The sequence below is a fragment of the Rana temporaria genome, chromosome 2 (genome assembly GCF_905171775.1).
Source record: "Rana temporaria chromosome 2, aRanTem1.1, whole genome shotgun sequence".
NCBI classification, from domain to species: domain Eukaryota; kingdom Metazoa; phylum Chordata; class Amphibia; order Anura; family Ranidae; genus Rana; species Rana temporaria.
The window spans coordinates 521,577,152-521,601,731 of record NC_053490.1 but is presented as its reverse complement, the minus strand read 5'-3'; the positions used below and the strand labels follow the sequence as shown (position 1 = coordinate 521,601,731).

Here is a 24,580-nt window from a genome sequence, read left to right as displayed (position 1 = left end):
CTTAATCACCCTCTAATTGGTGTTAAAGCAAACGAATGTGCTTACCAGAATAAATGGACTATTATAGTTAAACAATAGTCAGCTAGACATATGCAGGATTGTGCCTGCATGCACATCGGACAGGAGATCACTAGTAAGCCTCAATGCCAGGGATTCCAGATGGGATATATAATGAAAAAAAGGCAAATGGAGATGCCAATAGTGTGATACCACTTTTAATTTTATGTACAATAAATTTTAAAAAATCAAAAAGACAAATGGCCCAGATGGCCTCTTACTTCTAAAAGTGCCTACCCGGCACTGGGGCTGCTGGCGTGTCACCACTACCTTGCGGTGCGGTAATGAATAGGGTCGTCTGATCCAGTGCTGTCTCCGCAGCACGGCTCGGCGTCCCAGCTGGCAGCTCGTATGGGCAGGGAGGCACGTCTCGTGATCGGGTCCGCCTCCGACGTACGTTTCGTCAGGTACAACGTCTTCAGGGGGGCGTGCCCGATCACTGGTGCATGATGGTAAATGTAGTCTCATGGAGACTACATCATTGTTACTGACAAATGACATAATGAACGGATGGTATTGCAGAGGCAGCACTAGAAAGTGCTGACTGTAAACATTTTATTTATGTGAGCAACCTGAAAAGTACAGTGATGGCTGGCTTAGTAGTTGTAGGTGACATTGAGTGCAGGCTGCTTTTAGCATTCAGTATACAGTTGCCAAAAAAAGTATGCGAACCCTTTTGGAATGATATGGATTTCTGCACAAATTGGTCATAAAATGTGATCTGATCTTCATCTAAGTCACAACAACAGACAATCACAGTCTGTTTAATCTAATAACACACAAATAATGAAATGTTGCCATGTTTTTATTGAACACCCCATGTAAACATTCACAGTGCAGGTGAAAAAAGTATGTGAACCCCTAGACTAATGACATCTCCAAGGGCTAATTGGAGTGAGGTGTCAGCCAACTGGAGTCCAATCAATGAGATTGGGGGTGTTGGTTACAGCTGCCCTGCCCTATAAAAAACACACACCAGTTCTGGGTTTGCTTTTCACTAGAAGCATTGCCTGATGTGAATGATGCCTCGCACAAAAGAGCTCTCAGAAGACCTACGATTAAGAATTGTTGACTTGCATAAAGCTGTAAAGGGTTATAAAAGTATCTCCAAAAGCCTTGCTGTTCATCAGTCCACGGTAAGACAAATTGTCTATAAATTGTCTATAAATGGAGAAAGTTCAGCACTGCTGCTACTCTTCTCCCTAGGAGTGTCCGTCCTGTAAAGATGACGCAAGAGCACAGCACAGATTGCTCAATGAAGTGAAGAAGAATCCTAGAGTGTCAGCTAAAGACTTACAAAAGTCACTGGCATATGCCAACATCCCTGTTGGCGAATCTACGATACGTAAAACACTAAACAAGAATGGATTTCATGGGACGATACCACAGAGGAAGCCACTGCTGTCCAAAAAAAACATTGCTGCACGTTTACAGTTTGCACAAGAGCACCTGGATGTTCCAAAGCAGTACTGGCAAAATATTCTGTGGACAGGTGAAACCAAAGTCGAGTTATTTGGAAGAAATGCACAACACTATGTGTGGAGAAAGAGGCACACCAACATCAAAACCTCATCCCAACTGTGAAGTATGGTGGTGGGGGCATCATGGTTTGGGGCTGCTTTGCTGCGTCAGGGCCTGGACGGATTGCTATCATCGAAGGAAAAATGAATTCCCAAGTTTATCAAGACATTTTGCAGGAGAACTTTAGGCCATATGTCCACCAGCTGAAGCTCAACAGAAGATGGGTGTTGCAACAGGACAACGACCCAAAGCATAGAAGTAAATCAACAGAATGGCTTAAACAGAAGAAAATACGTCTTCTGGAGTGGCCCAGTCAGACCTGACCTCAACCCGATTGAGATGCTGTGGCATGACCTCAAGAAAGCGATTCACACCAGACATCCCAAGAATATTGCTGAATATGAAACTGAAACAGTTCTGTAAAGAGGAATGGTCAAGAATTTCTACTGACCATTGTGCGCGTCTGATCTGCAAACTACAGAAAACGTTTGGTTGAAGTTATTGCTGCCAAAGGAGGTTCAACCAGTTATTAAATCCAAGGGTTCACATACTTTTTCCACCGGCACTGTCAATGTTTACACGGGGTTTTCAATAAAAACATGGTAACATTTCATTCTTTGTTTTATTAGATTAAGCAGACTGTGATTGTCTATTGGTGTGACTTAGATGAAGATCAGATCACATTTTATGACCAATTTGTGCAGAAATCCATATCATTCCAAAAGGGTTCACATACTTTTTACTGCAACTATATGTAATGCTAAAGAAAACGGTCAGACTCTGATCTCTAAAATTAGAAATCCCTTCCCAAATCAAGGTGTGTTCTCCCTACACCCCCACTCCATGTAAAAAAAAAAAAAAATTGCCACATTTGATATTCCTCTCGGCAAGATCCATTATAAAAGGTCAGAAAGAAAAGAAAAGCAAGAATGGCAAAAAAATGTGTGAAATTATTGTGCCGAATCATTTTAGTAGAAGTCCGTCTTAATATTTTCCATCATTGGACTTCATATGCAGCTAGGTATTTGAGAACATTGACGACTACTGGTTGTACGCAGTACAAAGGGTCACATGTAGTCCTTCTGTAGGCAGGTGCAGTCTGTCATCCCCACTTCAGATGGCGCCTGACCAGAGCAGCATTGCAGGATGGGAAGGAAGTTGTGAGGAATTTGGTTCCTCTGACTTCCTGCGGGCACTGGAGACATCTGATTGAATGCTGGCACCCGTGTGATGCCAGTGGCCATCTTGGCTCAGGCAGAGTCTATTTAAAACTGGTTTTTTTTTGCGGGGGGTTTGGCACGCTTTATGCGAGTGGCTAGTGTAGGGAAAGGTTCCTCGTCTGGCAGGGACAGTACTTGGAGGTAAAAAGGTTTTGGAGGAGTAGGGACAGTGCAGGGACTACATCTACCTTGCTCAGGAAACCTCCTCTTTTTGGGTGTGGATTGGCCAGGCTGCATTCCGCTCCTTATTGCAGGTGCTGTCAGCATCTTTCAAGTCTACAGACTGGTGCTGAGGTTTGTAAGTGGCTCTGGATGGTCGCGCCTCCTCGCCAGGACTAGTTGTGTTGTGTTGAACCTTCCTACGCTGTGTGTTTACTGCCAGCCACGTCATGCTGCACCTTACTCGCACTCCTGCCTGAGGTTGGGCACTAGGGGTTTGAAGCAAACCTTTGGCTGCTCTCATGACCTCTGTAGCTACAGGCACTGTGTAGTAATTAATCTTCAAACATCACAATAGAAGCAATGAAGTCTTTCAAGTCTGGTCTTCTCCCCTATTCCCCCCCGCTCTGTATTTACTTCAGAGATATGAACGCTGGCAAGCTGCTGCTGGGAGTGGGGAGCTGAATAACTATTAGGAGAAACTGAAAGCGAAGGGGCTTTCTGATGTGAACTTTGAGGATGAGTTACTGCACGGCACCTGCAGCTACAGAGGTTAGTGGAAGCCTGTTTTTAAAAGCTCCTTTGATACTTTTTGGAGAATTTTTTAATATTTGAATGTTTTAGCCTGGTTACAGTTGCACTGGTTTGTACTTTTATTTTTTTCTGATGTAGGCTATCATTTTCCCATCTCAGAAGACCTATATATAGTCTTTGCTGTTTAATACTGCAATGGTAACTGCGGCGGTGACATCACTGGCAACAGGTTGTCAGCATTTCTGTAAATCTTCTGTGCGTGTAGAAATTTAATGAGCCGCACACTTCCAGGAGTGAGCTGGTGCTCCTTCATGCATGGTTAGAATAGCCAATCAGGCCATGCAGCACTTTGCATTAATCAGCAGTTGTCTTCTCATCCATAAAACAATTAACTCTTGGAGCTGGCACGAGGTCAGCGGCTGGCGCCACCTCTCCAGGGTCTGCCCTAATCAACAGATTAGGAAGATGACGCTCTCTATATTTCTTACATTGTGCCTGTCTTAGCTCAGTGCCACTTCAATTACAGCAAATTCCAAACCGTGTCAGTGCTGAAAACCCTGAGAGCATTCCGATCACCGCTCAGTGTAACTACGTGGGCTGACGGTTATGATTTCTTCTTCTGAAAATGCTTGTTTTCTGGCTGCCATAACCTTGATAGTGGTCAACAGAACAGTTGTCTCTATTGGAAAGATTTTCCCTGTCCTGATAACAGCGGTCTTTGGTGGAATTTCGTCTCACTGGGGTTGTTTAGTTTCATTTCTTAGGTCAGGGGTCTGCAGTCTTTTTTAACAAAAGGCCAGTTTACTGTCCTTCAGATTTTAGTGCGGCCAGACTGTGGTTAGTGGGATGAACAAAATTACATAGCGCCTGTGGTCAGTAGGAGGAGGAATTGTGCCTCATAATGGGTATTGGTGAAAATGAATAATGGCTTATTGGTGTTAATGGGGAGAATGATACCCCATCATTGTGTTGGTATCAGTGGAAGAATAGTGCCCCTTCGTTGGTATCAGTCCGAGGAATCGTGCCCCATCATTGGTGTCGTGGGAGAGATAGTGCCCTATCATTGGTGTCGGTGGGAGTAATGGTGCTCCATCAATGGTGTCGGTGGGAGTAATGGTGCTCCATCAATGGTGTCGGTGGGAGTAACGGTGCTCCATCAATGGTGTCGGTGGGAGTAACGGTGCTCCATCAATGGTGTCGGTGGGAGTAATGGTGCTCCATCAATGGTGTCGGTGGGAGGAATAGTTCCCCATCATTGGTGGGGCACTGTTTTACTTATCATAAATTCCCGGCTGCTATGCAGATATTCCTAATCTGCCTCTTCCTAGTCCGCGGCAGGTCTTCATCCTTGCGTTGTCTTCTGGTCAATGGGGCGTGCTGCCTTCTGGGAACTGTGTGTATCCCAGAGAGCAGCCGAGACCTGCTGCGATCGAGGGATCGGCCTCGGGGGGCTGACATCGCGGGCGCCTAGGACAGGTAAGTGTCCTTATCAAAAGTCAGCAGCTACAGTGTTTGCCTGGCGTCTACATGTTGCCTGGCGTCTACATGTTGCCTGGCGTCTACATGTTGCCTGGCGTCTACATGTTGCCTGGCGTCTACATGTTGCCTGGCGTCTACAGGTTGGCGTCCACAGGTTGCCTGGCGTCTACAGGTTGTCAGCAAGCATGCAGGCTAATAGCAAATTCCCAGCATGCTTTGCAGATTCGGAGCCATTGATATATATAAAATGCAACGGTATTTGTGAGTGTTTCTTATTTCTTCTAGCAGTGGTGAATTGACCGTCTTTCTTTTTGTTTTCTTCTTTTTCTTGCAGTTAACACTGACGCCGGCTCAGCAACAGATGTTGCTACAGCAGGCACAGGCACAGTTGCTGGCCGCTGCAGTGCAACACTCCGCAAGCCAGCAACACAGCGCGGCTGGAGCAACCATCTCGGCCTCTGCTGCTACTCCGATGACACAGATCCCCCTGTCTCAGCCGATACAGATTGCACAGGTGAGTGCGTGGCTGCTGAATGGGCCATGTTCTGGGTCAAGGTGTGGGCGGCTCTTTGTGTAACTACATGTTTCTGCCTCTAGGACCTGCAGCAGTTACAGCAACTTCAGCAGCAAAATCTTAACCTGCAGCAGTTTGTATTGGTGCATCCGTCAAGCAGCCTGCCGCAAGCGCAATTCATCATCTCACAGACGCCGCAGGGGCAACAAGGTAAAAATCTTCCACAGTCTCATGTTTTTACTCGGTCACTGATCTCTAGTGAATAGGTTGACTGCATACCCGGTAATGTCGCTGGTCTCTAGTGCATGGACACGCTGCATTCTCTGTAATGTCACTGCTCTCTAGTGAATGGATAGGCTGCATTGTCAGTAATGTCACCAGTTTCTAGTGAATGGATAGGCTGCATTCTTAGTGATGTCACTGGTCTCTAGTGAATGGATAGGCTGCATTCTTAGTGATGTCACTGGTCTCTAGTGAATGGATAGGCTGCATTCTTAGTGATGTCACTGGTCTCTAGTGAATGGATAGGCAGCATTCTTAGTGATGCAACTGGTCTCTAGTGAATGGATAGGCTGCATTATTAGTGATGTCACTGGTCTCTAGCAAAAGGATAGGCTGAATTCTCGGTGATGTCACTGGTCTCTAGTGAATGGATAGGCTACATTCTCAGTGATGTCACCGCTCTCTAGTAAATGGATAGGCTGCATTCTCGATGATGTCACCGCTCTCTAGTGCATGTATAGGCTGCATTGTCATTCTTAGTGATGTCACTGCTCTCTAGTGAATGGATAGGCTGCATTCTCAGTGATGTCACTGGTCTCTAGTGAATGGATAGGCTGCATTCTCAGTGATGTCATCCGTCTCTAGTGAATGGATAGGCTGCATTCTCAGTGATGTCATCTGTCTCTAGTGAATGGATAGGCTGCATTCTCAGTGATGTCATCTGTCTCTAGTGAATGGATAGGCTGCATTCTCAGTGATGTCATCTGTCTCTAGTGAATGGATAGGCTGAATTCTCAGTGATGTCACTGGTCTCTAGTGAATGATTGGATAGGCTACATTTTCAGTGATGTCATCCGTCTCTAGTGAATGGATAGGTTGCGTTCTTAGGCCCCGTACACACGACCGGATCGATCTGCTGAAACTGGTCCGCCGGAGCAGTTGAAGCATTGAACTTCCAGGGCCGCGCACGTTGCCGCGGCGACGGCGCGGCCACGCCCCGCATATTGTTTACGCACGGATTTCTGTCTGATGGTGTGCAACCATCAGACAGAAATCTCCAGGCGGACATGTCCGCTGAAAACGGTCCGGCGGACAGTTTTCAGCGGATTATCCGTCCGTGTGTACGGGGCCTTAGTGATGTCATCCGTCTCTAGTGAATGGATAGGCTGCATTCTCAGTGATGTCACCGCTCTCTAGTGAATGGATAGGCTGCATTCTCAGTGATGTCATTGGTCTCTAGTGAATGATTGGATAGGCTACATTTTCAGTGATGTCACTGGTTTCTAGTGAATGATTGGATAGGCTGCATTCTCAGTGATGTCACCAGTCTCTAGTGAATGGATAGGTTGCATCCCCAGCAATGTCATTGGTCTCTAGTAAATAGATAGCTTGCAAATCCAATTGTCCATTGTAGTTGTGATTAGGGGCATGGTTCATCACCTTATACACTTTTTTTTGTCTCCACAGGCCTTCTGCAGGCACAGAATCTCTTAACACAGCTACCTCAGCAAAGCCAAGCCAACCTCCTGCAGTCTCAACCAAGCATCACCCTCACCTCACAGGTCTGTCCCTTCCTATGCAGTTTCTCATTAACATTCTAAAGTTTCGAACACCGTGTTACAGCCTGCATGAATCCATTTCTGTGTGAAATACTATTCCTATTACAGTATTTGTTTGCATTCTCCCACATGTAATGGAGGGAATTTCTATTGAAACTGTGTTGCAACCGCAGTTAAACAGCTGTCTGGCGGTTCCAATGACATCAGTGGGTGAGTATGATAGGCTGTACTGCCTGTCAAACTCTGCAAGCTGAGTTAAATTTGCCAAGGCTGCGGTATGTGTGCGCCACACTGTCCGGTTGCCATTTACTGCCCCCTTGCCTCCTGTGTGTAGTTGCCCGACATATCTGATCATTTTCTGAGCTGTCGCATGACTGCTCTGTCTGCTCTTCTCCCCTGGCTGTGGACACCGTGATCCAACATCACACATTCCTGGGGCTCTTTTAGCCCCATGAAGACAGAAACAAGTTTCCTTTGGCTGCAGGCGGGAATGATTGAAATCCCTTGATACACCCTGCCTACAGCCAAGTGCAAACTTCCTCCAGGAGCTGCTGTCAGCCTCCAGCTTGGGCTGGGAAGCATGGCAGACTCCTAGAGTGTTACAGGATGCTGTATGGATGTATGGGAATCCTTTATACTTCTATATAATGCAGAGGCATCGTATGGCTAGAAAATCAAAAAGCATGAAATGACCTTGGCATTGACATCATGTGAGGGAGGAAGTAGAAGCTGATGGCAGGAACTCCAGGTAATTTGTACTCAAGAACAAAGAATTAGAATAATGGGAATATAGGGCCAGATCCACAAAGAGCCGCCGTAACGTAAAAATTCCCATTTAAGTTACACTGCCGTAAAATTTCTACCTAAGTGCCCGATCCACAAAGCACTTACCTATAAATTTTCGGCTGTGTAACTTAAATCCGTCCGGCGCAAGGCGTTCCTATTTTCATGGGGCGAGTCCCATTTAAATTAGGCGCGCTCCCGCGCCGGACGTACTGCGCATGCTCCTGACGTGCATAGCGCGGTTTTACGTTACGCCGAGTTTTGTGAATCGCGCCGGGTAAAAAAAAGTTGCGTCGGGGGGGAAAAAAAGATACGGCGGGAAAAATGTTTTTTTTTAAAAAAAAAATAACAGCGTCGCGGGTAAGAAGGGTCTACTTTTACAAGGTGTAAACAGTTTACACTTTGTAAAAGCAGCCCTAATTTTACGATTGCAAACTAAAACTTACGGAGAAAAAACGAAGCTGAAAAGCTTTGTGGATCTCCGTAAGTGCTAATTTGCATACCCGAAGCGGCATTCCGACTCGAAATGCCCCCAGCGGCGGATGCGGTACTGCATCCTAAGATCCGGCAGTGTAAGTCCCTTACAGATGTCGGATCTTCTCCCTATCTTTTGGAAACTGATTCTGTGGATCATTTCCAAAGATAGAAACCGGGATACGACGGCGTATCAGTAGATACGCCGTCGTATCCCTTTTGTGGATCTGGCCCATAGTGATTAATTATTATTGCTGAATAGAAACTATATAATGCCTTGAAATTTTCTGCATTTTGTCATGTTACAACCAAAAACGTAAATGTATGTTATTGGGATTTTATGTGATGAACCAACACAAAGTGACACATAATTGTGAAGTGGAAGGAAAATGATAAATGGTTTTTCAAATATTTTACAAATATGTGAAAAGTGTGGTGTTGATTTGTATTCAGCCCCCTTTACTCTGATACCCCTAACTAAGAAAAACAATTGCCTTTAGAAGTCACCTAATTAGTAAATAGAGTCCACCTCTGTGTAATTTAATCTCAGTATAAATACAGCTGTTCTGTGAAGCCCTCAGAGGTCTGTTTATAGAACCTTGGTGAACAAACCGCATCATGAAGCATAAGGAACACACCAGACAGGTCAGGGATAAAGTTGTAAAGAAGTTTAAAACGGGGTAGATTATAAAAGCAATATCCCAAGCTTTGAACATCTCACCGAGCTCTGTTCAATCCATCATCTGAAAATGGAAAGAGTATGGCTCAACTGCAAACCTACCAAGACATGAACGTCCACCTAAACTGACCGGGCCGGGCAAGGAGAGCATTCATCAGAGAAGCAGCCAAGAGGCCCGTGGTAACTCTGGAGGAGCTGCAAAGATCCACAGCTCAGGTGGGAGAATCTGTCCACAGGAGAACTATTAACCACTTCAGCCCAGAAGAATTTACCCCCTCCCTGACCAGAGCACTTTTTTTGCGTTTCGGCACTTTGTCGCTTTAACTGACACTTGTGCGGTCGTGCGACGCTGTACCCAAAACAAAATTGATGTCCTTTTTTTTTCTCACAAATGGAGCTTTCTTTTGGTGGTATTTGATCACCTCTTCGTTTTTATTTTTATTTTGTGCGCTATAAACAAAAAAAAGCGTACATTTTGAAAAAAATGGCAATATTTTTTACTCTTTGCCATAATAAATATCCCATATTTTTTTCCTCAGTTTAGGCCGATATGTATTCTACATATTTTTGGTAAAAAATTTGGGTAAAAAAATTGCAATAAGCGTATATTGTTTGGTATGCGCAAAAGTTTTTTAGCATCTATAAAATAGAGGATCGTTTTATGGCATTATTATTATTATTATTATTATTTTTTTTTTGCTAGTAATGTCGGCGATCTGTGATTTTTTTTTTTTCCTGGGACTGCAACATTGTGACGGACAGTTTTGACACATTTTTGGGACCATTGACAATTTTACAGTGATCAGTGCTATAAAAATGCACCGATTTACTGTAAAAATTTCACTGGCAGGGAAGGGGGTTAACACTAGGGGGCGATCAAGTGGTCAAATGTGTTCCCTCTCTGTGTTCTAACTGAAGGGGGGATGGGACTTACTAGGGGCGGATACTGATCGGTGTACACACAATCAGTATTTTCTCCCCTGAAAGAACCGGGATCAGCGTGTTTAAAAAGTAAGTAGTTAAAAGCCATAAGAAGTTCAGTTTGCAGTTTGTGACAAGCCATGTGGGGGACACAGCAAACATGTGGAAGAAGGTGTCCGGGTCGGATGAGACCAAAATGAAACCATTTTGCTTTTAGGCCAAATGGTTTATGTGTGGCGGAAAACTAACACTACACATCACCCTGAACACACCATCCCCACCGTGAAACATGGTGGTGGCAGAATCATGTTGTGGGGATACTTTTCTTCAGCAGGGACAGGGAAGCTGGCAAACAACCGCCTAGCCGATGGTAACTGTTGGGAGCGCACGCTCTCAGCACAGTTGTGTTTACACTAATGCAGGCAGATATGCGGGCGCTTGGCACCAAGGCCCACCCGCCGAGAGACTGCATATTTGGGGGGCAACTGCTGATTGATTGATTTAATGGATTTATATTGCGCCAAATACAGGCCCGTCAGGGCAGTGTCTAAGCGCATGAAGCATAGCTGGAGATAGGCAAATCAAATCGGGGAGTGAAAGAAATAGATAGGGGAAAAAAAAGAGGAAAACGAGAAAAACCAAGGAACAGATCAACAGGGAGAACTAACATAACTCGGCATGCTTTTCCTCAAATAAACACGTTTTTAGCCTTTTACGAAAGGCCATAATAGAAGGGAGTAACCGAATGGAAGCAGGGAGACTATTCCAAAGAGCCGTAGCGCTCACAGAAAAGCATCTGCCCCCAAAGGTAAGCAAACGGGCAGATAGACAAATGACAAGACCAGCTGTTTAATGATCTGAGTGCTCGTGCAGGGGCATATCGCGTTATCAAGGAATTCAGATATTGCGGGCCCGTTCCATGATAAGCACGATAGGCGAGACAAAGAGCCTTAAACTCAACGCGATCTACCACAGTGAGCCAGTGCAGTGATCGCAGGGTAGGGGTAATATGTTCCCGCCTATTTAGGCCGGAGATTAGTCTGGCGGCCAGGTTCTGGACGAGCTGGATTTTCTTCAGCCACTTTAGAGGCATACCCAGGTACACAATGTTGTTAGTCAATCCGAGAGTTGATCAGGGCTCTGGGCTTCAGCAAAACGCCGGCGGAGGGGGGGCCCAGTAGAAGAGGATCAGGGTTGCTTTGCACAAAACTAGTTCTTTTTAAAAACATTAATTAGTATCACTTTAATTCACTACTTTGTTTTGTTTTTGTTTTTTTTACAGCCAGCAACCCCCACGCGCACAATAGCTGCGACCCCTGTACAACATCTTCCACAGAGCCAGACGACACCAAAGCGAATCGACACTCCAAGCCTGGAAGAGCCCAGCGACCTGGAGGAGCTCGAACAGTTTGCAAAGACGTTTAAACAGAGACGCATCAAACTTGGTTTCACTCAGGTGACCGCAGTGGGCAACTTGGGGGGATGGGGTGAAAAATGCTTCATGCTGACTGGGCAACCACTTAACAAGCTGATCTCTGAGCCCTCCTGTGTAGGGAGATGTCACATAATAAAACAGCAGCTTCTGCCTTGCCCTATAGTTTAAAAGCCTCAGTGTTTTTCACAGCAGGCACCCTGCTTTTACAGTCGTACGGCGCAGTTGGCCCTGCATGCTTCCCACTCACAAAAATGTACCATTTCAGACTTTAAAGGTTAATACACCTTAAAGCAGCTCTAAAGTACGTAACCTTTTCAAAAAAATATATCCTAATTACATGTCTTAAGAGTGCCAGGCAATTTACTTAAGTCAGAACCGCTCAAAGGTGTATTAAACTTCCGCAGCAATTAATCGCCCCTTGGCGCGCATTCACATTCGCATACACATGAACTTTGAGGCGCCCTAAACTTTCCGCGGGATGCTGAGGAGTCTTTCCGTCAGGGATGGTAAATCTGGATCCTAGCACCACCAAGTGGCTGGTCTGTTTTACATACTACTTAAAAATCAAGTCCGTAATTAGAGATTGGTTTATAGTCTTGCAGAGCAACCTCGTGGAACCTCTTGTGCCGTCACCCACCTAATTAGAAGAAAGGTTTTGTTTATAAATTTTAATTGAATATATTTACTGCAGCTCCTAGATCTTGCTAAAATAACATATTCCCGCAGTTTTTTTAAAAGGAAGCTTTGTATTTTCATAGACTATTTGAGTTTGGTATGCAAAAAGTAGTGAAATCCCCAGGCCTTCTTTCACTATCTCGGTGCTCAGGAGCTGTCAGGATCTTAATAAATTAATTACACACTATTAGCCAGATTCACAAATAGTTACGCCAGCGTATATCTGTAGATACGCCGATGTAACTCGGAATCTAAGCCGTCGTAAGTTTAAGTGTATGCTCAAACTGAGATACACTTAAACCTAGCTAAGATACGACGGCCTGCGCCGTCGTAACTTGGGGTGCAATTTTTCCGCTGGCCGCTAGGTGGTGCTTCCGTTGAGTTCGGCGTAGAATATGTAAATGACTAGATGCGCCGATTCAGGAACGTACGCTTGCCCGTCGCAGTAAAGATACGCCGTTTACGTAAGGCGTTTTCCGGCGTAAATTTATTCCAACAAATAGTTGGCCTAGCCAATGTTAAGTATGGCCGTCGTTCCTGCGTCGAAATTTGAAAATTTTACGTTGTTTGCGTAACTCGTCCGTGAATAGGGCTGGACGTAATTTACGTTCACGTCGAAACCAATACGTCCTTGCGGCGTACTTTGGAGCAATGCACGCTGGGATATGTACACGGACGGCGCATGCGCCGTTCATAAAAAACGTCAATCACGTCGGGTCACAAGTAATTTACATAAAACACACCCCCCCATCCTCATTTGAATTAGGCACGCTTATGCCGGCCTCATTTACGCTACGCCGCCGTAAGTTAGGAGGCAAGTGCTTTGTGAATACAGTACTTGCCTCTCTGACTTAAGGCGGCGTAGCATAAATACGATACGCTAAGCCGCCTTAAAGATGCGGCGCCCCTACCTGAATCTGGCTATATATATATATATATATATATATATATATATATATATATATATATAAAATAATAATGCACCATATAGTATTACCACCATATGTATAAATATATATAGGTATAAAACGACAGGTAATAATAAAAATAAATTGAATTATAGTTATTAAAATTCCAGCAGCCGCTTTAAAAGGTAAACATAAAACAAAAATTTATAAAACACAAGGTCTGAATGAGTCCTGTAATTCACTAAAGCAGCGCATATACCTGAAAGGGTGTGTGACACACGGTGGCTTGTTGTTTGGAGTGAAGAGCACCTCATAGACCAGCATTAAGCACTGGATATCCCAGCTTCTTTCCCACACCTCTTATGATCTATGATGAGAAAGGATTGATCACGCTGAGAGAAGTGATTACTAGCGCTGCTTTAGTGAATTACAGGACTCATTCAGACCTTGTGTTTTACTAATTTTGTTTTATTTCAGTTTGTTATTGGGAATTATTTTCTCCGTTTACCTTGTTTTTTTTTCCCCTTCTTATATTGAATAAAGGACAGTAACAAAGATTAATATGTCACAAATAAAATAAAGATAGTTCACTTCGGAAAGACCTTTCTATCCAGGCTGCTTTAACCACTTGACCACTGGGCACGTAAACCCCCTTAATAACCAGACCAATTTTCAGCTTTCGGTGCTCTCACAATTTGAATGACAATTACTCAGTCATATAACACTGTACCCAAATGAAATTTTCGTCCTTTTTTTCACACAAATAGAGCTTTCTTTTGGTGGTATTTAATCACCGTTGGGTTTTTTATTTTTTGCGCTATAAGAGAAAAAAGACTGAAAATTCTGTAAAAAAAAAAAAAAAAATTCTTTGTTTCTGTTATAAAATTTGGCAAATTTTGTATTTTTTCTTCATTCTTTTGCATAAATGTGAAAGATGAAGTTACGCCGAGTAAATAAATACCCAACAAGTCACCCTTCAAAATTGCACACGCTCGTGGAATGGCGCCAAACTTCGCTACTTAAAAATCCCCATAGACGACGTTGCAGGGTATTTTGGGGCATTGCGGAGTATTTTGGGGCATTGCGGAGTATTTTGGGGCATTGCAGAGTATTTTGGGGCATTGCAGAGTATGGGGGTAATATTGCAGAGTATTGCACAGGGAGGGATGGATGGCTGGATCTGTGACTGAATGTGTCACAGATCCAGCCCGCAGCAGCTGCTTCCGCTCTCTCCCCTCTCCTCTCTCACACTGTACCGTTCGGTACAGAGAGGAGAGGGAGGAACCGGCGTCATCACATGACGCCGGTTTGTTTACTAGTGATCGCTCCGTCATTGGACGGAGCGATCACGTGGTAAACCGCCGCTATCAGCGGCGATTTACCGTGATCCGTGATCAGTCGGGTCCGGAGGACCCGGCGATCACGGAGACTCCCGTGTGCGCGCCCCACAGGGCGCGCGGGAGCGCGATTCTAGGAAGACGTACATTGACGCCCTCCTAGAGTTAAGCAACCGCCTTGTAGACGTATTTTGTCTATAGGGCGGTTGCTAACTGGTTAAAAAAAAAAAAAAAAACTATTACAGAATGCTACATAGTTGGTGAGGTTGAAATAAGACACAAGTACATCGAGTCCAACCTATAAATGTGTTTGGCTGATTTTAAATTGCGAGGTCAATTGAACTTTATTTTATTCATATTCAGTTAATTATATCCGTAAGCATTTAAATAAAAAATAGATTTAATTAAAAAATTTACTTTGTGAACATTTTGCTGGTAGATGACATATTTGTGTTGAAAGGAACGGCTTCTTTATTTAAATGTTTTCTTCTTTTTGCTTTAGGGTGATGTGGGGCTTGCTATGGGCAAACTCTATGGAAATGACTTTAGCCAAACTACTATTTCCCGCTTTGAAGCCTTGAACCTCAGCTTTAAAAATATGTGCAAGTTAAAGCCTCTCTTGGAAAAATGGCTTAATGATGCAGGTGAGTGAGATTACAGGACACAGCATTATGTACTATAATGTCTACGGCAGGCTACCTCGGCCCTCCAGCTGTGGTGAAACTACAAATCCCATCATGCTTCCTAGGATTCATGACCGTGTTCCATCAGATTAGGCGACCCGTCAGAATTGGTAACGGACGTGACGTTTCATTGCCGCCATCTTGCTACACCCCTGGACTCACCACAGTAAGGATACACTGAGAAGGGATCAACCTGACATCTTGATACATCCATTGTATCTTTGCATTTTACACTTTTTTTTTTTTTACCGGTAAACTGAGTTGATATAGTGAAATACAGTACTTGCAACTCCATGTACAGTACAGACCAAAAGTTTGGACACACCTTCTCATTCAAAGAGTTTTCTTTATTTTCATGACTATGAAAATTGTAGATTCACACTGAAGGCATCAAAACTATGAATGAACACATGTGGAATTATACATAACAAAAAAGTGTGAAACAACTGAAAATATATTTCATATTCTAGGTTCTTCCACCTTTTGCAGCAGACACATCTCTAGAACTGGTAAGAGGAGACTGTGTGAATCAGGCCTTCATGGTAGAATATCTGCTAGGAAACCACTGCTGAAGAAAGGCAACAAGCAGAAGAGACTTGTTTGGGCTAAAGAACACAAGGAATGGACATTAGACCAGTGGAAATCTGTGCTTTGGTCTGATGAGTCCAAACTTGAGATCTTTGGTTCCAACCCCCGTGTCTTTGTGCGACGCAGAAAAGGTGAACGGATGGTCTCTACATGCCTGGTTCCCACTGTGAAGCATGGAGGAGGTGTGATGGTGTGGGGGTGCTTTGCTGGTGACACTGTTGGGGGTTTATTCAAAATTGAAGGCATACTGAACCAGCATGGCTACCACAGCATCTTCCGGTTTGCGTTTAGTTGGACCATCATTTATTTTTCAACAGGACAATGACCCCAAACACACCTCCAGGCTGTGTAAGGGCTATTTGACCAAGAAGGAGAGTGATGGGGTGCTGCGCCAGGTGACTACCTCTTGAAGCTCATCAAGAGAATGCAAAGAGTGTGCCAAGCAGTAATCAAAGCAAAAGGTGGCTACTTTGAAGAACCTAGAATATTAAATATATTTTCAGTTGTTTCACACTTTTTTGTTATGTATAATTCCACATGTGTTACTTCATAGTTTTGATGCCTTCAGTGTGAATCTACAATTTTCATAGTCATGAAAATAAAGAAAACTCCTTGAATGAGAAGGTGTGTCCAAACTTTTGGTCTGTACTGTATATGTTTATACGTTGAATTTTTAAAGCAGCAAACTTCTGTCTGATTAGCAAACCTGTGACTTTAGCAGGCTTGCCGCTGCTTTTAAAATTCAACATGTAAACAGTCAGATGGAGTTGTAAGTACTGTATTTCACTATATACTCCTATGTATCTGCAGTTAAAAAAAAGTGTAACATGCAAGACTCTAGTGGGTGTAACAAGATGTCTGCTTACCTCCTTCTCAGTGTATCTTTACTATGGTAGAGTGTGAGGTGTAGCAAGATGGCGGTGACGAAACGTCACTTCCGTTACCAATTCTGACAGGTCGCCATATCTGTCGCAACACCTGTGATTGTCAGGGTCTTGCAATGTCTCATGGGACTTGTAGTTTCAGGGGTTGCCTTCCCCTGGTCTACGGGATAGTGTGCACTAAATCTTTCATGGGTTAGTTGTATTGTATAGTAAATCTGATTAGCTGCAAAGTCATCCTAGCTGTTCTTTCTCTTTGCTGTATAATTTTAAAGAGGATTTGTAATTCTATAAGTGACAAAGTACCTAGGCCAATCAAGGAGAGTATCCTATAAGCCTGCTGTATTTTGATGTGGTTTGGAAATGGGTCCAAGAAGACCATACTGTTTTCATGTGAATTTGGAGGAGTTGTCCTTTTATATTATTTACTTTTCAAATGCAGTGTGGCTTTATTTGTTTTCTTTCCTGACATAAAAGTACAATATCGCTGGTTATCTCCTTGTAGAAGTACAGCTGCTGCTTGAGTTCCGGCCTCGCAGCAATCGCTAACATCACATTAATGTCTCCATCACCTAGTTTAAAAAAAAAAAAAAACGGACTGTAAAAATGCTGCTGTGTCATCAGAGTCTGCGTTTTTTAATGAAGCGGCAATGTCATCACAACCTGGATTTTTTTAAATCGGAAAGGGCACAGTGGGGCAGAGACAAGACGAGACAGCCATGCTCGGGTTGTTTTAAGACCAGAAGTAGGCAGCTGTTCTTCAAGAGGGAGATAAAGGTGATCTTGTATGCTTATTACAGTAAAAAAAAAATATATATATATATATATATATATATATATATATATATATATATATATATATATATATATATATATATATATATATATATATATATATATATATATATTAAATACCACACTGCTTGGGTAAGTGAATCGGTATAAAATTTTAAAAAAATGTCATGGTCAGAGTTGAGAATAGTGGTTGAATAGCGTGGTTTGCTCTTATTCCATTACCCCATTGCTAAGCATTTCCTTTATTAAACTTTTTATAATTTTGTATTCATTGATAAGGCTCTGAAGGCATATTTTACATAATACTTACTGTCTGAATATATATCTTGATTTCCAACCCTTGTGTGACCGACTCCTGCAAGTTACGTAGATCTCCCTTTCTTTCACCCAGAAAACATCACATCAGATTCTGCTCTCTCGAGCCCGAACATCATGAACTCCCCAGGTCACGGGATCGAGGGACTAAACCGCAGGAGGAAAAAACGCACCAGCATTGAGACCAACATACGCGTGGCCTTAGAGAAGAGTTTTCTGGAGGTCAGTGTCTTTTTTTTCTTTTTCTCTCTCTCTTCATTTTCTTTCTCTGCATAGCTACCCACCGTATTATTCTACACTCAGCAAACGTATACTCCTTGCTGATTGTAGAACTCTAACTTTCACTCAGCAGATCACTGCTTCCACACAGAGAGCAATGGCCCTTCTCTACAGCATGCTGGCAGGGTAAAGATCTGTAAGGCCTGGTTCACACCTATGCGTTTTTTAGTGCATTTTCAGTTTTGCAAACTACAGTCCATTTAATATGGGTTTCCCATGGGTCATGTTCACATCTGTGCGTTTTTCGAAAGGGTCTGGAACTTCTTCTTCTTGTTCTTCTTGTTCTTCTTGTTCTTCTTGTTCTTCTTCTTCTTCTTCTTCTTCTTCTTCTTCTTCTTCTTGTTCTTCTTGTTCTTCTTGTTCTTCTTGTTCTTCTTGTTCTTCTTGTTCTTCTTGTTCTTCTTGTTCTTCTTCTTCTTGTTCTTCTTGTTCTTCTTCTTCTTGTTCTTCTTCTTCTTTTTTTTTTTTTTTTAGCAGGTTCACTTTTTGGTTCCATAGACATCAATGAAAATGCAGCAAAAAAAGTTTCAAAAATACAATGCTTGCGATTTTGATGTCTTTCTGCTGTGTTTTTGCTGGTTACTCTTTTCAAGACAACTGAAAACGCATTAAACATGCATCAAAACATGTGTGGGGAAAAAAACTGCACCCAGAAAGCACATCAACGTGCATAGGCTTGAACCAGGCTTAAGACTTTGCTCATGTATTTGTTTTTATGCACCCAGATTGTTTTTTGCTGATTTAAGCGGAAAGTTCAGTTGGATTAAAGCCTGCTCGGCAAAGTAGTATTGCCCCCATCTGACGTGATTAGAATCTTTTCACTACCAGCCTCAGGTAATTTTAAGTCCCCCATTCATACTTGTGCAATTTGTCATGCAACTTTGAACCCCAGAGTCGCATGGCAAGTCACAAGCCTTTTTTCTTAATGAGTACCATTCATATCTGTGTGATTTAAAGTTGCAACGACTTTAAAGTAGTTCATGCACTACTTTGGTCTGAGGCCCATAGCCGTCAATGTAAACCCTCAAAACTTGCTTGAAAGTCGAACCTTTATGATCTATGTGCAACTTGTGTGAGACTTTGTAAAGCACAAACTATGCTTCTGTGACCCCTGTCCCAGCCTATCCCTTCTGCATATGGCATAAAAGCATCATTTGTGCTTTACAAAGTCTCACCCAAGTTGCATGTAGATCTCAAAGGTGTGACTTTCAAACAGGTTTTGAGGGTTTACATTGACGGCTATGGCCCTCAGGTCTCAGACCGAAGTAGTTCATGAAATACTTTAAAGTTGTTGCAACTTTAAATCACACAGATATAAATGGTGTCCCTTCTGCAAGAGACATGAGCTTTAACTCTAGGCATAACCCTAACCAAAAGCCCAGCCTACTCCTAATCCTAGCCATAACCCTAATCCTAATACTAACACTAGCCCTAGCCATTACCCTAGCCTAACACTAGCCCTAGCCATTACCCTAGCCTAACACTAGCCCTAGCCATTACCCTAGCCTAACACTAGCCCTAGCCATTACCCTAGCCTAACACTAGCCCTAGCCATTACCCTAGCCCAGTGTTTCTCAATTCCAGTCCTCAGGCCCCCCCAACAGGTCAGGTTTTCAGGATTTCCATTATTTTGCACAGGTGATTTGATCAGTTTCACTGCCTTAGTAATCACCACAGCCTTTTCATCTGAGGGAAATCCTGAAAACCTGACCTGTTGGGGGGCCTGAGGACTGGAATTGAGAAACACTGCCCTAGCCTAACACTAGCCCTAGCCATTACCCTAGCCTAACACTAGCCCTAGCCATTACCCTAGCCTAACACTAGCCCTAGCCATAACCCTAGCCTAACACTAGCCCTAGCCATAACCCTAGCCTAACACTAGCCCTAGCCATAACCCTAGCCTAACACTAGCCCTAGCCATTACCCTAGCCTAACACTAGCCCTAGCCATTACCCTAGCCCTAGCCATTACCCTAGCCTAACACTAGCCCTAGCCATTACCCTAGCCTAACACTAGCCCTAGCCATTACCCTAGCCTAACACTAGCCCTAGCCATAACCCTAGCCTAACACTAGCCCTAGCCATAACCCTAGCCTAACACTAGCCCTAGCCATAACCCTAGCCTAACACTAGCCCTAGCCATTACCCTAGCCTAACACTAGCCCTAGCCATTACCCTAGCCTAACACTAGCCCTAGCCATTACCCTAGCCCTAACACTAGCCCTAGCCATTACCCTAGCCTAACACTAGCCCTAGCCATTACCCTAGCCTAACACTAGCCCTAGCCATTACCCTAGCCTAACACTAGCCCTAGCCATTACCCTAGCCTAACACTAGCCCTAGCCATTACCCTAGCCTAACACTAGCCCTAGCCATTACCCTAGCCTAACACTAGCCCTAGCCATTACCCTAGCCTAACACTAGCCCTAGCCATTACCCTAGCCTAACACTAGCCCTAGCCATTACCCTAGCCTAACACTAGCCCTAGCCATTACCCTAGCCTAACACTAGCCCTAGCCATTACCCTAGCCCTAGCCATTACCCTAGCCTAACACTAGCCCTAGCCATTACCCTAGCCTAACACTAGCCCTAGCCATTACCCTAGCCTAACACTAGCCCTAGCCATTACCCTAGCCTAACACTAGCCCTAGCCATTACCCTAGCCTAACACTAGCCCTAGCCATTACCCTAGCCTAACACTAGCCCTAGCCATTACCCTAGCCTAACACTAGCCCTAGCCATTACCCTAGCCTAACACTAGCCCTAGCCATTACCCTAGCCTAACACTAGCCCTAGCCATTACCCTAGCCTAACACTAGCCCTAGCCATTACCCTAGCCTAACACTAGCCCTAGCCATTACCCTAGCCTAACACTAGCCCTAGCCATTACCCTAGCCTAACACTAGCCCTAGCCATTACCCTAGCCTAACACTAGCCCTAGCCATTACCCTAGCCTAACACTAGCCCTAGCCATTACCCTAGCCTAACACTAGCCCTAGCCATTACCCTAGCCTAACACTAGCCCTAGCCATTACCCTAGCCTAACACTAGCCCTAGCCATTACCCTAGCCTAACACTAACCCTAGCCTAACCCTAGCCATAACCCCTGTCCAAGCCCATCCCTTCTGCAGAGAAGCCCCTCCTGCACAATCTGCCAATAATCTCTGTTCCTGGTGTCCCTTCTGGAAGAGAAATAATCCCTAACCCTTGCCATAGCCCTACCCTTAGCCATAATCACTGTGACAGGAAAAGGAATTGTCACACCATGTATGTTATCATTGGTCAAAGCCAAAATTGCAACAAAGTCACACTCATCCAAAGTTGCATCAAGTTTCAGTGGAAATCACACAATTGTTAAGTCGCACAAGTGTGATTGGGGTCTTAAAGAACATGTCTAAATAGAATATCTGGTATATTTTATATCTGGGGATAAAACTTAGAATGGTATGAGTGTAAGCTCCAGCACCTGAAGCTATAATCTGCTGCAATTCTGACCTGTTCCAGGCCAAAGCTGAACTCCAGGCAGATATTAAAGACAATTGCAGCTTTGTATTTATTAATATATCATTCCCCTACCCTCAAGATAAGAGATTTCATCTGTGCCTAGGTGCTTTGTGTCCTCTTACTTCAGTGACACGCAAGTTGCGCGCATGTGCTGCGAGTTCACCCGCAACTAGGCGCCCTTCTGATGGGTTGTTAAATAGAAGTCCACCCTAACTCTAAAATCTCTGCATCTATAGACATCCACAATCTAGCAATAACCTATCTAGCCCTGTAAAGAAGAAATCAGTATACATACCTTTTCTGAAGCGGATCCAACCCGACCCGATTCCACGCTGAGCTGTCAGCTGCGGGGTTTGCTGTGGAGGTGGGTGCAGAGGAGGCAGCCGACAACAGAAGTCCCATAGTAACTCTATAGGTGACGTCACTCCCCATTCATTTCACAGCCGTTGTCGGCATTAACTCTATAAGTGACGTCACTCCCCATTCATTTCGCAGCCGGCTGTGTCCTCTGCAGAGCTTCCACCGCTGGACTGGACCGGATCGGCTTCAAAAAAGGTATGTATTGTGATTTCTTCTTTACAGGGCTAGATAGGTTATTGTTAGATCTGGGATGTCTGTAGATGCAGGGATTTTTGTCAGTATGCCGCTGTTCCGGCCCAAACTTAAAGTAGAAGTCTCCAGCTTACATTCTCGGATGTCAGGCTCTGTGGTATCTGGGGCCCAAAGCTGTTTTTTTCTCTGTGCTCAAAAGACAGAGGGCCAGATTCAGAAAGCATTTACGTCGGCGTATCTCCAGATACGCCGCCATAATTTCAAATGTGCGCCGTCGCTTCTTTACGCCGATTCACAAAGCGAGATACGTCCAAAAACATGGCTTCAGCCGCCCGACGTAACTTGCCTACGCCGGCGTATCGTAGGCGCATAGTTACGCTGGATGCATTCGGCGTTCCCATTATAAATATGCAAATGACCTAGATATGCCGATTCACAAACGTACTTGCGCCCGGCGTATTAACATACGCTGTTTACGTAAGACGTACGACCGGCGTAACTTTACCCCTCATAAAGCAGGGGTAAGTCATGTTAAGGTATGGACGTCGGAACGACCGTCGAAATTTACGTCGTTTACGTAAGTCTTACTCACGTAGGGCTTGTGCGTAAGTTGTGTTTACGTCATAGTCAGTGTTCGACGTATCTTAGGCAGTCTAGCCGACGTGATTGGCGCATGTGCCGTTCGTTCGGCCCCTCATTTACATGGGGTCACGGCTCATTGTAATACAACACGCCCACTGCCTTGATAATTTGAATTAGGCAGGCTTACGCCGGCCTATTTACGCTACGCCGCCGTAACTTAGGGCGCAAGTTCTTTCTGAATACGGTACTCGCCTCTCTAAGTTACGGCGGCGTAGCGTATATGAGATGCGCTACGCCCGCCGACAATTACACCATTCTTTCTGAATCTGGCCCAAATAGTTCAAGTCTGGAATTCCACAGAGGCACTACCCCTGAGAATGGCGAGAGAAACATTAGCTTGGGGCAAAGCTGTTAGGTACTGTTTGTGTTGATAAGATTTTATCTTATGGCTCTAGAAAATGTCAGTATTTTTTTTTTTTTCTAAATCCAGTATGAAATGCTGTAAAAAAAAAAAAAAAAAAAAGTCTTGGGTCCCATTCATACTTGTACGACTCCAAAGTCTTGCAACTTTGGATGGGTGCGACTTGGATGTGGCTTTGACCAGTGATAATGGACAACTGTTGCACAACTAATAACATTCTGGTGCGACTTTCATGCAACTTTTGACGGTTTGCATTGCAGTCTATGGCACTCAAGTCGTGTGAAAGTTGGACCAAAATAGTCATTGCAAGGGCTTGGAAGACCCTGGTTCTCGGCTTCGAAGCAGTTAAAAACTGCATTAATGATAATATGGTTAATGAGAAACTTACTGCTGTGTTGGCAGATACCCACGATAAATTTCTCCGGGTATGGCAACCCTGGGTGGCTTACAACCACCCTTCACGATTTGACCCAACACTACTTTCTCTTTGATGAGTCTCTGTTCCCCCCTGCCCCGTGGACTTTCTTTTCTTTCTTTCTTTCTTTCTTCTATTTTCTTTTATTTGTTTTACTTTCTTCTTGCTGTTCTTTTCTATTTCTATTTCTTTTTCTCTTTCTCTTCATTGCTACTTGTTCATGCTACTTTTCTAACTGGCTTTCTTTTCATCCTCCCTTTCTTTGTTCTTTGTGGCTTGGGCCCTCAGGCTTGGTCCTGTTGGCCTTGGACACAGGATGCATTATTTGTTTTACAATTTGGAATACTGATATCCTCTGCTATGTGCCTGCTTGAATTTTATTTTTGTTATTTTATTTATTATTTTAATTTTTTTGTATCGTATAGCAACTGTGCTTTTAAGTTCTACATTTACCCCGGTGTGTTAACCGGTATGTTACCTAAGCCAGCATTGGGTCAATCTAGCAGGCCACTTGAGTTGAGGACATTTTATTGCCGGCCTTCTGGATTCGCTTTCGGATCCCTAGGAGCTGGATTGATCTCAGGTCTACGGACTATCTTTTCTGATATATGATAGCTTATGGTGTGTCCTCCACTGCTTTTTTCTTTTGTATTCTTTTTTGTTTGCTGATGTGTTTTTTTCAATAAAACTCTTTGTACAAGAAAAACATGGGAGGAGGGGTGACTTGCCATGCGACTTTAGTGTCCAAAGTCTCATGACAAGTGTGAATGAAGTCTTAATGTTACATAGTCAAATCCCTGAGCTTCGTCCAACTGTCGCATTTCTGTCCCAGAACCCAAAGCCTACCTCGGAGGAGATTACCATGATTTCTGACCAGCTGCACATGGAGAAAGAGGTCATCCGTGTTTGGTTCTGCAACCGACGTCAGAAGGAGAAAAGGATCAACCCTCCCAGCAGTGGATTATCCGCTTCTTCTCCTATTAAAGCAATGTTCTCAAGTCCGACTTCTTTGGTAAGATGTCTGAGGGCGTGGGAAAGGGGGGTCTTATTTAGGGTGTCCTGCAAACATAAGGTTAAGCATACAGGGGA

At 44.0% G+C, this 24,580-nt stretch overlaps 1 protein-coding gene across 1 annotated transcript in view; it reads left to right on the top strand.

The window, feature by feature from the left end:
• The window catches only part of POU2F1 (POU class 2 homeobox 1), a 219,110-nt gene that overhangs the window by 179,544 nt on the left and 14,986 nt on the right, over positions 1-24,580 (top strand). Inside the window, exons 8-14 of the mRNA XM_040339081.1 lie at positions 5,305-5,484; positions 5,568-5,694; positions 7,174-7,268; positions 11,405-11,578; positions 14,980-15,121; positions 17,816-17,961; positions 24,324-24,503. Of these exons, the coding sequence (XP_040195015.1) occupies positions 5,305-5,484; positions 5,568-5,694; positions 7,174-7,268; positions 11,405-11,578; positions 14,980-15,121; positions 17,816-17,961; positions 24,324-24,503 (1,044 nt within the window). The remainder of the gene's footprint in view (positions 1-5,304; positions 5,485-5,567; positions 5,695-7,173; positions 7,269-11,404; positions 11,579-14,979; positions 15,122-17,815; positions 17,962-24,323; positions 24,504-24,580) is intronic.